At 36.8% G+C, this 15,013-nt stretch overlaps 1 protein-coding gene across 2 annotated transcripts; it reads left to right on the top strand.

The window, feature by feature from the left end:
- Positions 1-2,123: 2,123 nt before the first annotated feature.
- LOC149207286 (uncharacterized) lies at positions 2,124-14,258 on the top strand. Of its 2 annotated transcripts, none has more exons than XM_089393885.1 (4): positions 2,124-2,299; positions 13,372-13,458; positions 13,552-13,644; positions 13,827-14,258. In XM_089393885.1, exons 1-4 carry the CDS (start codon positions 2,261-2,263, stop codon positions 14,106-14,108), a joined length of 501 nt encoding a protein of 166 aa, XP_089250011.1. In that variant the 5' UTR covers positions 2,124-2,260; the 3' UTR covers positions 14,109-14,258. The 2 variants fall into 2 exon arrangements, with proteins under 2 accessions (XP_089250011.1, XP_089250012.1); XM_089393886.1 differs by having other exon boundaries at positions 13,817-14,258.
- The last annotated feature ends 755 nt before the right edge of the window (positions 14,259-15,013 follow it).

The raw sequence follows: 15,013 nt of genomic DNA, 5'->3' as shown, positions 1-15,013 counted from the left end.
GTATAGATACACCAATAAATTTCAACCACAAACCTGTAAATTTCATTTTCCTTCACACCATGCATCTAATTTGTATTTTGTATGAGAATTAACAAAGGAATGATGCTCTTTTTCCTATATTTTGACTCCCGGAGAATACTATGATAAACGTGGATAGACATAGGGTCCTGTATGGTCCATTTACATCCCATGGATGGGAAATCAGAAGTAAATAAAATAACATCCATTACATAGGCACTCATGTAAAATGGGGGAACAATGTTTTCTAGAATAAAAAAACTACAGTTCTTCCTATAATCTAGGATTTGGATACTTAAATTATTAGATAGAACAGTCCCCCAGTCCATAACATAGCTGCATCAATCAAGGGTACCCACTGGTCTGAAAACTTTTGGGTATTGACATAACCAAATAATCTACATATCATAGTGGCAACATAACAATATGGACCGACAAGAGAAGCTATAGAATGCATACCCTTATTTTCTCGCTTGTGCTTGCTGGCATCTCTTCTCCATCCTTTGATGACTTCAGATTGATCCTGATTTTCCTTCATGAATTTCTCAATGAAGGCATTATCATATTTCTTATGAGCTGCCGACAACTAGTACATTCGAGTCGAATCTTTGTTGGTGAAAGAGCCGATGATTGTGTTCCTCTTGGTCATAAAGTTTCTGTCAGCGATGTTTAGATGGTCAACAACACATGTGATCATATCCATGTAAGGAAGGATGTTCAGCTGAGCAACAATTCTGTGGAGGAATGAATTGGCCAGATCACTATATGTAGTATCAGAAACCGGGTATGAATCTTCGGCTATGACTACTCTTTCTGTGACTCTCGGCTCTTCATCTTCGAAAAGTTGATATGTGGCCTCCCAGGTAGATGTTTCGGTGTTTGAGGTGCATGTGGTATCGGTAAATAATGCAAGCAATTCTGCAAACTCAGGGGGAAGAGCAACTGATTGTTATTGAACAACAGGTTTCTTCATGGGTTTGGTCGACCAAGACATTTTTGTTGAATTATGCTTGTTGGGACTGACTTGTCAAGAGAAACACAAGGGTGAGAGTAACTAACATTCAGAGCGAATAACTTAGCAAATAACCGATTACATAATAATCCAAGACTTTTATGAGCGAAATCTCAAGAAACCGTTAGTAATAATGAATGCGGTTATTCTATCGAAAACCATTAATTCTCCACATTTGGCCATTAATATCGCATCCGCCATATCTCAACTTTTGAAGCCTTGTCACTTTGAAACCTCCGATTGCAATACGTGTTGCAGACTCGACTGCTCCATCATAGCACACCTTAATATAATATCACAGTTGCCATGTCACGCCTTTCATATCACAAGTTTTAAAGACGTGTGTCTGGTCATGGACATTAAAAGTTGCAATGGTTATGGTGTAAATAATTAAATTGAATGGATATGGTGTAAACAAAGTCGCAAGTTAGAGGCTTCGGAAGTTTGGTCATGGACAATAAAACAAAAACGCCACTCGCGAGATCCCAATATGCAACGTGGCAGTTTTATGGGGTCGACCTCTTTATTACTATTTACATATATATGCCGGCTTTTATTATATTTATGCTTTAAACCTTTAAAATTTATTTGGAAAAGGTTTTAATCGCCATTTTTCTTAAAAGACTTTTTAGGATGTTCTAATATATCCTTTCGCATTGAGGCTTTAGAATTAAACCTAAAATTTATCGCTCTTTTTAATTAATTTTTTTTATCTTAAAACTAATATTTCCTCTCAATTTTTTTTTTATAATTATATCCTAAATTTTAAAATAATAACCCTTCTCTATTAATTCTTTTATTAATTATATAATAAAATTATTAATTCATACAACACATATTTAACATTTTACTAAAATATTACTTTTACTTACTTCCATATCCCACTACTTCTATGACGTTGCACAAACCTACTTCCATATCCCACTACTTCTATGACGTTGCACCGGTTTGTGCAAATGCTAGTTCTATATACGTTGTAGGGTTTCAGGGTCGGCGACAACGCTCTTTAACTTTTTAAAACATTTATATCTTAAAATGGGTTGTTATATCGGATGTAGGGTTTCAGGTCCGCAGATATATCATTCTCCGAGGGGTTTCAGGAGGGCCTCTTATGCCGCGCGCCCTTTTCAGGTAGACGCATTTGCAAATATTTGCATTGTGCTATTTTTCTTTCCAGGCGGCGGATTGACTTGATCGGTGCACGGACAAAGGTGCATTTTTGGATAACCGATGCGGCTGGTTCAGATCCTCATATGCAATCGGATAGAGGTGAGCCTAAGCCTTGATTTCTTTTGTCCCTCTCAACCCATATTCTCTTATCATGATGTCTTTTTTGTTTTGTATTTCCGCTTCACATTTTCCAGAAGAGGTGCTGCTTATATTTGCTTTCACAGACTCACAGCAGGCATATTTTTTCAATCTGTGTTTTTTTTGGCGCATTTATTGGCTTACATATCGATTGATATTGATATATTTTCCCTCAATTTTTCTAATCTTTTATTTCATCCGAGTGTAAAGAGATACATTATGTAAATGCTTTAAGCTTCGAGAAATATCAGAAAGAAAATATACATTCTTTGCTAAACCTGAAGAAGGCATTGATATTGATTGAAGGGTCCTGTAACTTCTCTAAAATTCAGAATTCTTCTTTTGAGGCACTTGGATCATCTTCAGAATACTGACTGTCATAAGAATCCCCATTCGAGGATGCAGAAATATGTTCGTGTAAGATATGACAATCCTTGATTTCACTTCATAACCTTGAACCCTCAGCCAACTGTAGTCCTTCCTTCCTCAAGGTGTCTGCTTCACCATTTAATTCTTTGTAGACATGTTCAAAGCACTCTGAAATAAAAACGGACAAAACGTTTGATTTCATCTTCTACTACTGCCATTCATCCAATTAATTACTAACAACTGATGAATTTAGTAACACTTGTTTAACAGATTCTTCTCCTACAGGAAAGTAGCACAGTCTGAATTTAAAGGCTAATCGAAACTGTAATCTGAATGTTGTTTGAGCCTATAAACGGACACAGTTAGAAAACATGCACAGAACATGTAGATCACTGTCGAGAACCCCTGTTAATGCTATTCCATTATCATTGAATAAAAAGCTGCATCACTAACATATCTCAGTGCAAAATGCACTGCCCCCTTCCAAGTATTAGAACTTGTGTTTTGTGGTAACCTGATGAACTTGCCTAGGCTGCACCATGTACTGAAAGTGTTGACTGCAAAATAAATGTTAGGCCTTGTGTTAACTAAGTACATGAGGAAACCTATCAATTCCCTGTATACAGATGTTCATCAAATCTGAATTAGAATCAGCAAAGTACAATGGATTTACTACCACAGGGGAGTAGCCATGGGTTTGTAGTACATCATTTGAAATCTCATCAGAATTTCAATTGCATACACTGGAGTAGCCATGGGTTTGCAGTCCATCATTTGAAATCTTCTAAGAATTTCAATTACATACTTTTTCTGTCCAAGGAACACTTCACCTGCACTTTGCTACACCCCTAGAGCCAGCAAGTAGTGCTTCAAGTCATGACAAATTCTCTTGCCAATTTTGCCCTGCACCAGTTTGTGGATTCCTTTTAACTTCCTGTGAGTGTAAGATTGTCTACATATGGGACTAAAACAAGCAGATTAGAATGATCTACCAAATTGTAAAAATTAGAATCTGCATCTGTCTCAGTGAAACCCAAATCTGAAAGTTACTCATCGATCTTGGAGTGCCATGCAAATGGTGCCTGTTTCAACTCATAAAGGGCCTACTTCAACTTGTAAACATGGGTCTCAAGCCTATTCACCTAAAAGCCTCTTGGTTGGTTTATTCATATAACTCCTTAATCAACCTATTAAGAAATGTTGTCTTTACATAAATTTGATATAAAATCCAATGGAAGATTGTTGTGAACGACATAGTAAATCTGATAGAGGTATATTTAGTAACAAGAGCAAAAGTCTCCTCATAGTCAACTCCTTTTTAATGGGAGAACCGTCCAGCCACAAACCGAGCTTTGCAGTTTTATATGCTGCTATCTGGTGCATGCTTAACCATGCATGATTGTTGTAAGAAAAACTAGAGTCAAATACTGACTTCTCCACTAGTCTAGGCACTATCTCCTACCCATCATTCTTTAGGAGGAGATGTATTCCTCCATCATGGCATTTTGCAGTACTTGCTTCCTTACTGCCGTTACTAGAAGGTTTTGTTTCAATAATGAAAGATATCAGTGCAACATAACTAGGGAACTTTTTAGGAGGGTGGCTTATTTGAAGGGAAGTAGTTGGAGCACCAACTTACTCTGTTGCCTCTTTTAATGTCTAGATTAGCCATCTAGGCTTTCTAGCTGAACTTGAAGGTAAAGAGGCACCCCTTGCACTTCCAAAAGCTTGCTGATCTAAGTATGCGTTTCATGATCTTTTTGATTTCTGCAAATCTGTTTTTGGGATACCAAGCTCTTCTGCCTCCATGGTCACTATTGGAGGTTCTTGAGACTTAGAGGACCATGCATTTTCTTCAAACTTGGTATCTCTGCTGACAACTACTTTATGTTGAGATGGAATGTATATTCTATAAGCTTTTGAGGTTTCACTCTAACCTACAAAAATGCCCTTCAAACTAGAAGGTTCCAACTTGGTCCTTTTCCCATCTGGAATATGAATGTAGATAGGACAACTGAAAAACTCAAAGATGTGTTACTTGAGGCTTCTAAATTCCTCCAGTCTTATCCTTCAAAATTCTGTGAGGATACCTATTCAAAATATAGACAATGATGAGACATGTTTATACACAGAGACACATGAGCAGAACTAGATCATGAATCAAGGCCCCAAACTACTGAGGGTTGCAGGGAACTATCAACATTTTCTTGATTCTTGATTTCATGCAAAAGGTATCAAACTCCTTTGGTTTTTGTGAATTAAGTCTAGGACTTCCTAGAAGAATCATCAATAAAATATTCATAGTAAATGTTACTTGATAAGGAAGTTGAAGAGATGGGCCCACATACATTTGAGTTGATTAGGTCAGAAACCCCTCTTGACCTATGTTTACTGCCAGGAAAACATCCTTTACATGCTGGCCAAGTGCACAACCTTTGCACACTCCTTTCTTCTCAGCCTTGAAGATTGGCAATGCCCACACCATGTTTTTCAAGATTGGCAACATTCACTAGTGCAAGTGACCTAGTCTCTTTTGTCAAAGCTCACACATGTTGTCACTATCATACCCTAAAGTTCTTATAGGATTCCCTTGCAATTTAGGATGAGGACTTGTTGATCATCAAAGTTAGCCCTATATGTAGGATCTATCATCACTGAAATTGGAAAGAGATTTTTAGTTAAGCTAGGTACATACAAAACATCATTAACTTAGTAATCTTAAGGATATCACTTGATGGATCCCACTCTTGCAACTGGATATGTGGCATCATCACCAAGTTCTACTAAAGGTACTCTTGTTAGAGGTTGTATGTTTGCAGGCTCCACTGTCCACATACCAGTCCACGTCAGACATGATGTCAGATGACAGGCATGAGACCATTGAGAAGTGTATCTCGAGATTGGATGAAAGCTCATCCACTTGAGCTGATGCTTTTGTACTCTTTACAAGTTGCTTTCCCTTCCCCTTCTTTTGATGACATTGGAAGCGAAGTGCCCAAACATTTGACACTTTGAGGGACATGGAATCTGTAACAAACCCAGCCCCTAGATGTCCTTTGAGGGACGGGCTCTCAATTTTTTTTGCAAACCTTTAAGCTTGAATCAGGTTTCCTCTCATATCCTTTTGCGTTAAACGAAAGTATGATTTGGTTTCCATTAGATTTAGCAATCTTAATCTTCACCCCTGTAGATTTCTTATTAGTAATCTAATTTTTCACTTTTAATCTCATGTGCTGATAGGGCTTTCTTTGAACAAGTGCATGTACTAAGTTAGTCTATACCCAAAGTACATGCACTGAAATCATTATTACATAAACATTCCCAGCAGGTTGCATCCATTCAGCCAACATAAAACAAATAAATTATCACTTATAAATATTATGAAAACAGATAAAAATACTTAACTGAATATTAATTGCCTGCAACTGAAGAATGGTGAACCTTTTTTCCACCAACCATAGGCTTAGCTACATCCATCCATGTCCACGGCTGGCCACCCCCTAGCCAGGCCATGATACCACTGGGGAAACTTGGTTTTCTCGAGGAAATTGTTGGGTGTGAAGGCTACTCTCCTTCACATACAGTCAGATGGTAGAAACCCCTCTACCCACTGGGCCTGGGACTTACACGAATTCCACAGATGCCTTCTCAGCTGGATTTTATCAGCACAGGGGAGTCCTTTCACAGCCAGTGTAGTTCCTCAGCGCCCTCCCCTCACTGCTTGCTAACTCTCCGAGCTAGCATCAGATTCACAAGCCTTTTTGCCCAGGTCAGGTTCATGCTTTCCTGCCCCATTTCAGCACTCAAATTTGTATCTTAGCAGGCCCAAAAATCTAGTAATGGACCCAGCTCCAATTTGATACCCTTGGGCATGATTTTTAGCAGTCCAAATGAGTTTCATTTTTTGATGCCTGTGAACTTCCAGCTGTGAGCCCACTTGCGATTTTCACTCACTCCGCTCGTGGGCGCTCCCAGAACCTTGTAAACTTTCTTTCAGTACCTCCTATCTCCTCTGCACACTACCCACACATGGAATAATCATTTCCTCAACCCCCCACGTGCATCCCCCTTCCTTGGCCCAAGAAGACTCACAATTTTTCTTGCTTGTGGCAGATGGATTCATGGGTCAACTTGGGAAATCGAGGTGGGTACTTGCCATACCTTTTGTTGACAGTTCCTTCTATCCAGCTACTTCTCATCCCTTCATAACTGTCAGTGGTTGGCTGCCCCACTACCCAGCTCTCCCTCAATAACTGATTTCTGGGAAGTAATTTCAAATTTAAATTTCTGGCAATTTGGCAGTATGGGACTTTTGGCAAAGGTCAATTACTTGGCAGGAAAGGTAACCTCCTAGTCCCCTCACCGGATTCCACTCGTAGTATCATGGCTAGTACTAGTGCTTCATTCTTTAATCAGTGGTTTGGTGAATATTCATTAACTAACAAAACATACGTACATCATTTATAAGTTGTCTGTTCTAGTTTTAAAAAAGTTGAGGAACATCCATGCTGTGATTCACGGTGAGATTGAGACATATTTACAAACTGGGGGGAAACAGGGTATTACAGAATCTAGAAGATACTTCATACTGTAAAATGGCATGGATCCTGGACAATTAACGATCTGGAGGTTGTCTGCTGTGAAATTGGGGCAAATAAACAAGCAAAATGAGTGCTTTATTTTGTTTTTTTTATGTGTCTTTTATAGGCAGATGGCTGAGTTTGAATTGCGAGAAGTGAGAGTCTGACTCACATTTGACCTGCAAGTATGAGTCATACTTGTAAGTCAATGCACAAATATGACATTGGGCCACAAGACAGACTTGGAGAAATTGAATTTGGCTTGGTTTCCTCAAAGAGAAGAGTCAAACTCAGCAGTCCAATTGGACTTGGAAAAATCTGGAAATGCTAGTGAAATGGCAAATTGTCCAAGTAGGCTGCTGCAGGTCTCAGTTGAAACCAGGACAGATGTTGATTTCTCCAAGTCTGTGCATTCTGCTTGGTTTACCACATATGATATCGAATATACCCAATAAAATAACTATAAACTTGGAAAAAAGAAAAAGACATCTGTTGGAAGACTTTCAATCTAGTATACAAGAGATCTCCTATTTAGAAGAACAACTCTATACTAATAATAATAATCTAATTTTAGATCTTATTTTAGGGTTACCGCCAAGACAGACATGAAATTGTGTATGAGACCCCCTTGTTTGTGTTACAAGTGACCTGCCTCTGCGCAGCAATTTGACTGCTAAAATCTACAGAGGTGTGCATACTCTGCCCCCCTCTGGATTTGATCCTGCTTTGTGGTTTACATAAAGATGATAATGAATCCTTGATTTCACTGTTTGACCATGAGCTACCTGTCAAATTTTATAGTTTTATTTGACTTCCTGTAGCTTACTGAGGGCCAATATACAGCCCAACAAATCCAAGGAAGCTACCCAACAACTCTTTAAACCCATTGCTTAGTACAAAGATTTTCTTAATTATCGAGAGGCCCTGTACAGGGTTGTACGCTCCAATGTGGGGGTATCTCTCACTTGGGAGTGTGGTCACTGGATGGTTAAATGAATTAATCATTCTTGCTCGGCATTTCTTTAAATCATTGGTTTATTTTTCTTTCCTCTCATTGATTTTGGTGTCCTTTTAAGATTTCGGCTTCATCTCAAGTATTCTTGGTGAATGGTGTTTGAACCAGTGCGTGTGGCATTGTGTAGTTCTTTGTATTCTTGCCACCGGATGAAACTGACCCTTGTATGTGTGAACCTTTGTCCATCTATTGTATGATAATGAGTGGCATTGGAATGGATTAGAATTCGGTTATGAACAGAGAGAACTTGGGATTGTAATTATCTTCAAGCCAATAAGTGGTCATTGAGTTGATCTACTCTTGCATTCTATCTTGCATTCTAGCCTTCCATTATAGATCTATCCAACAACAGGCAACTAGAGGTAGTTTATTACTGTATCCTTATATTAGTCTTGCAATTACTTAAAGGGATTGTTGTAGATTGTAAATTTTTTGGAAACTCATGTCGGTGAAATGGATAGACTATAAGCCTGTCATTTATGGTATCAGAGCCCAAGTTCGAGTATACTTGGTTGGACCTGTAGGTAAGCACCTGCAATGACTATAGAAGAAGTGGACAGGAATTGTTGCTAGGGCTATGGAGAAGCAGAGCACTGACAATGATAGGGGTCCTCATGAAGAAGTTGAAGAAGAAAGTCCTAGGGATAGGTTGGATCGGCTAAAGTAGAACATTGCCATGCTAATGTTGATGGTAACACAACTGTTGGCAGGAAAGGGTATGGAAACAATTTAGAGTATTGTTAGGGAAATAAGCTCGGTGTAGTTATTTGATCCTCACCTAAATCTGTTTTAAATCTGATACAGTGAGAGTTATTGAGATAGAGAACACGTATGGCTTCCCTTTTTTGGGGGGTACCTTGACTAGCTCCATCAAAGTAATCCCCATGTTCCAGATTTATCCATAGGAGCACGAATCAAATTTTTCTGTGTTGGGGTTGATGAAAAAGCTTTGAAGTTTGAGAAGATTGACTGACCTTGGAAGGCACATTGAAAGAGTTATATACCTGTCTTCAAAGATTTCAACATTTCTATCTTTCTAGATTCCCCATGATACTATTAGAGGAAGGCCTTTGAGGACTGAGTTTTGCTACCACTTTTTAGAGCACTCTTCAGCATAACCTCCTTGTCCACAGTCCTTTATCCTTGTCAAACCATCCAGATTTCCTTTATTAAGGACAAAATATCAGTAAGTGGTCTATGTTCTTTTCAACTCTTTTACACATGATACATTTGCTTGGACTTGATCCATTTCTTCTCTTAAGAACTTCCTATGTGGGTGCTCTATTTAAGATTTCCAACTGCATGTAAATAATGAACTTTTGAAAGGTTCTTATCCAGATGCGCTTCCACCATGAGAGTGTGCATTCTGGTCTGTCCAGGGTACACGATTCTTATCCTAACTTTGGAGTGTAAATCCCCAAGGCTGGATTTTAGACCAGACATGTTCATCATCAGAGTCTTTTATATAGGCATGGCACACTTTTGATTTGTTTATAAATCCTTTTGATTGAATATTTTCTTGGCCTTTGAGTCGTCTCTCTGTTCAGCGCTATTCCAATCCTGCTGGCAAATGGAGGAGTTTCCTGGTCCAGCTGCCTGGTCTAGATTGAAGAGAGTTTATCACTGCTTCTGGCAGCTTGTACTCAGCTCCACTGCTTATCCATGGGTCTATACTGATCTTCGCCTTAGCCTCATTGCAAACCTTCCATGCCAGCAATCTGCCTATTAAAGGGAATGTTATAGTCAGTACTTTCAATAATATGGATGCATTGTTGATTGACTTGTTTGGGTTTCCAATCCAGTCTTCTGCTGAATTGGGCTCAATATATCTCTGAATGTGAATCTGATTCCAGAGGTCCTCTTTTGATATTAGTCTCCACATACACTTGGCTTTTAGGGCTTTCCCGAAGGAATGATATTCGATATGTAATGCATGTGGGCTTTTTTGTATACCTTTGTTTTCTTAGCAAAATATAGTCTTATATTATAAAAAACAGATCAAGTACTGTAATTGCTTTCTCTTTGCATCCATGCTAGAAGAGCCAACATATCAGATTGGGCATCATATTTGGAATGTCTCATGTCATTCTAAGGACAAAATCCACAACAGTGATAAGATTCAATGTTTGCTTTTATTTTTATTGTGCTCTTTCCAGCTTTGTGGCTGGAATGTGTTGTAGGTCCAATTGAATCTGTATTGAGTTCAACCTGATTGTACAATGTATTTTTCTAACTTTCTACAAACGTGTTGTTTATATCTAGTATAAGCAGATGGGGGATAGACTCATGGAGTACTAGGCTTGTGCAGTTACATCCTGTAATTAATCTATTAAGATTGGTTCTGGTCTCCTTAAGTCCATATCCAGATGGGTCATGAGGGGAATGCAGAAGTTGATTTTGTATTCTTATCGGCACTGGGTCATAGATCCCACGATCCTTCATTTAATGTCTAGTTTTTGTCAATAATTAGGTTCTGTTCTTTAGATACTCCAATCTTTAGTTTTAACTTTTAATGTTTAGTGTTCTTTTATGGTGATTATTTTTTAGTATTTAGATCCTGTAATGATCCTTCTACTATGATTGGTTCTTTTTAAATTCTTTTCTAAATCCTTTTCTAAATCCTTGATGTCAAAGGAACACAATTTCGTTATCGAGTCAGGCAAGTCTTTGTTCATTGGAATTAAAAACATTTTACGGAAATGAGAGTGCTACCAGGAAAAAATTTAGATAATACAGTTCTGTAGTTTGATGCTACAACAAATTTTGTTTGTGCTGTCACTGCCTTGTTTGGTTATTGGTATCAATTCTACTTTGGTACTGCATTTAGATACTTCAAGCTACATCATTTCCACATAAGATTGATAGGAATTCGACTATGTAGTGATTATAAAAAACACTGCTGTTTATCTATCCTATTTTAGTACTACCACACGACTTGCAATTGTGCTAAACATAAAATACGAAATAGTTAAAATTTTGATCCATTTTTTGCTTTTGTAAGAAAACAATAGTTTATTTTAACCAGTGTTCCATGAGGATGTGTCCCCTATGGTGGGGTGCACGTATCCACTCTTCCCACACACCTAGGATGGGAAGATGCCCAGGGACACGTTTCCCCACGCCCCCTTTTAGGGAGACACAGGGAGACGCAGGGGGGAACGTTTCCCTACTGTGGGGATGTGTTTCCCCAAAAGGGGTGCTTCTGGGCAGCTCCCCTAAAAAAGGGCTAGGTGCTCCCCCTTAATTTTGCTTGAAACAATAATTTATGAGTGGGAAAGCTCAAAATTCAATCCTAGGGCCCTATTAATTGACTTAGGATGTTTGAGAGTGGTTCTGACCTCATTTTATTTCATATGGAGAAAGTAAATTTCAGATTCCACTCAAAATGCGTCAAACATAACAATTTTTAGGATTTCAGGAATGAGCGAATTGCGATGTTTCCATTGGGCTCTATTATATATAAGGGTTTGGAACTACCATTTAATCAAGAGCACCAAGCCCAAAAGCACCCCTTTTGAGGGGGGCCATGTTCTGCTTAATTTTTTTTCTAGTAACTGTTGTAATATAGAAATTAAAAAAAATTATAAAACAACCATAAAAAAAAAAATTAAAATTAAAAAGAACAACACATAACAAATATCAAAACCTAAACTAATTTGCAATCTCTAACTCACTCATTCGAGTTACCAAGCTTATGTCTACTCAGCTTGCTGCGCAACACTATTTGACTTACCAGTTAACTGTTGCACCTCCTCCTCCATGGCACTCCTAAAATGCTCATTGGCCATTTTTAATCGTCAGTTTTAACTTTCGAGTCTTGACTTTAGATATGGATGACCTTAGACTGATTCTTTGACTTTCACTCTTTACTTTTTTTGAGTTTGAGTTATATTAATTTACTATTCCAATCTTCAGGCTTAAGTATCTACTATAGCCTATTTTTGTTAGAACTAATTAGATTCTAGAATCACGAATTTAAATTTTAAATCAATTTAGAATCTAGAATGATGAATGATGAATTTAATTTTTAAATCAATTTAGATTCTAGAATGTTGAATAATGAATGATGAATATGGATCAATCTAGTTCATTATTGAATCTCGTGGTGTATGAATGAATGATGTATGTATTAGTATGAATGATGAGTATGGATCAGTGTATTTCATTATTTAATTCAATCATGTACGGATCAATGTATTTATGCTTTCATTATTGAAAATATATATATTAAAAAAATTATATACCCCCATATCCCCCTGCCCCCTAATTTTACCTAAAATTTGAGGGTACTCTCACACGCCCCCCCTGTGCATCACCCCAGACATGCATCTCCCTATCCCGGAGTCTTGGTGGAACATTAGTTTTAACTTGCCAACATAGAAGGGTTGAAAATATAGTATGACTTCATATTGAAATATGACCATGCCCTTCAAATTTGATGCCAGGTTGAAGAAGTATTTTAGGAAAAGTATTTTGAAGTGTGTTCTAGTGTTTGCCTTTTAGAAAATGTTAATCTTTTTTCAAGCTTTCTTTTCAGTTCTTATAACTGATTTGTTTGTTTTACTTTAGTGGTTTATTTATAATAGTTAAAAAGGCTTACGAGATTTAATGGAAACCTTTTATACCCACACCAGATATGCCAAAAAGACCTTAGACGTGTGAATGCCAATTTTGATGCACCGTTCATATTGTGCAGTTGTGATGTTTTTTGTTAACGATTGTGCTGAATAGCTTTGTGTCTTGAATGATGCAGGTACCTTCAAGACAATTTTGACCACATACGGGAATCATATGAGATGGATCCAGATTTGAAGTAAGAATTCTCCAAACATGTTAACTAATGCATTCAACTGTCCAATGTTCTTAGGTAACGGTCTTGTAAGATTTCTTCTGACAATTTCTGGTAACAAGAGTGTTATTGTAATAATTAAAATGTTATAAATAAGATATATGAAATAAAAATTCAGGTATTGAATTTTTCATTAAACATTATTTAGAATGTATTAATACTTATAGGTATCTTAGACATGTATTTGTGTGAAAATAAATTGAATTGGTTTATGTTTAAGGACAAGGCATCCAAGGCGAGGTTAACCAAGACAAAAGTCACTCATCGTAGTGGCCATAAAGGTTTAAAAGCACTGATAACAACCTTTGTAAGTATATTAAACATGTGATATTTTTTTAATAAATTTTGTACTAGAAGAAAGTCATTGTTATCTAATTTCTCCCTATTTACTGATTGATAGGAACTAAAATATGGAAGACCTCCAAATCATTTGGAAAAGGAGGTGCTGCAGCAAAAGAGATGGGTTGAATTTGTTGTTTGGATGGACTCTATGGTATGTAATCTTAGTTGGATTTCCAATATACTTTTAAACCATATTTTCATTTTATTTTTTAGTACTATTAGATATTATATCTTACCTCATTTTATGGTTAACATTGTATAACAAAAACATGTGTTGTGTTATGTAATTAATACCAACATGTAATATTGATTTTTTTTGTCAGAATGTTATAGGTAATGATTGCCAAGACGATGATCCAAATTATGTTCAACATATATCAGGAGATGATGAGGATGAGGATGAGGATGATGGTGGTGAAGGAGGAGATGATGATGATAGTTGCGGTGTTGGTGATGATGTGGATCAGAGTAATGAGGATGGTCAAGATGATCATGAGGATGATCTTGGTGGTGGTAGCTAGGCATGCACATGCATTGTTTTTTATGAAGAAATTATTGTGTAGAATGACATTGTTATGTTTAGATGGGTGTTGTGAATTTACCCTATATCAATGAGACATTTTGATTTTGTAATCATACGATGAGTTTGATTTATGTATGTTGTTAATTTATCGTAGAATAACGATATTCATGAAATATTTTGATTTGTTAATCATATTTGAATTTTACTTGTTTTGATTAAAAATAATAGTGATTTTATTAGTATTATGTTGCTATTTTATACATGTTTTGAAAATTGTTAATGACACATTGTTATTTTTTTGGATGGATGTTGTCAATTTCTCTTAAATTTCTTTACAAATGATTTTGAATTGTGATATCTTCTTTAATGATATTTAGAAACTATCATATATTTCACTATGAATCTATAAAGGGGGTCATATATGTAAAGAAAAATATACTCTATATAAGAAGTCAAATGCGGATGTAACCATGGATGCAAAATTGAAAGTAAAATTGGATGTTAAACTAGGAATTAATACAAAATGCAAACAATTGACATACAAAGTGTTTTAAATTAGAAGTGAAACATTGTGCAATAGTTGACACAAAGAAGGGAACAAAACATGGCATACAAAAGGATATCAAATTGGGCAAAAACAAGGACACATAAATGGGCACCAAATTAGATGCAAAAAAAGACAACAACTAGATGTAAAATAAGATGCAAAGTTGAGCGTTAAAAAGAAGCAAAAAACGTTACAAATTAATATGCCAAATGATGATGCAAATAATGGTGTAAATTTGGGATGCAAACTTGGGTGCAAAAAAGGAAAAAAAAAAGATGTAAGAAAAGACATAAAACAAGATGCAAAATGGGGCTGAAAAAAGGTGAAACCAAGGATGCCATATTGGATGTAAAAAATGATTCCTAATCACATGCAAATTTAGGCTCGAACTCAGACACAAAATTATATGCAAATGTGGACACAAAATGAGGCAAAAAAATATGCAAATTT

Source organism: Pinus tabuliformis, chromosome 1_2 (assembly GCF_031772625.1).
Source record: "Pinus tabuliformis cultivar Carrire ecotype Pingquan chromosome 1_2, CPIR1, whole genome shotgun sequence".
In the NCBI taxonomy this organism is placed as follows: domain Eukaryota; kingdom Viridiplantae; phylum Streptophyta; class Pinopsida; order Pinales; family Pinaceae; genus Pinus; species Pinus tabuliformis.
Note: the sequence above shows the minus strand (reverse complement) of the source record. Positions and strands in the feature narration are given on the sequence as shown.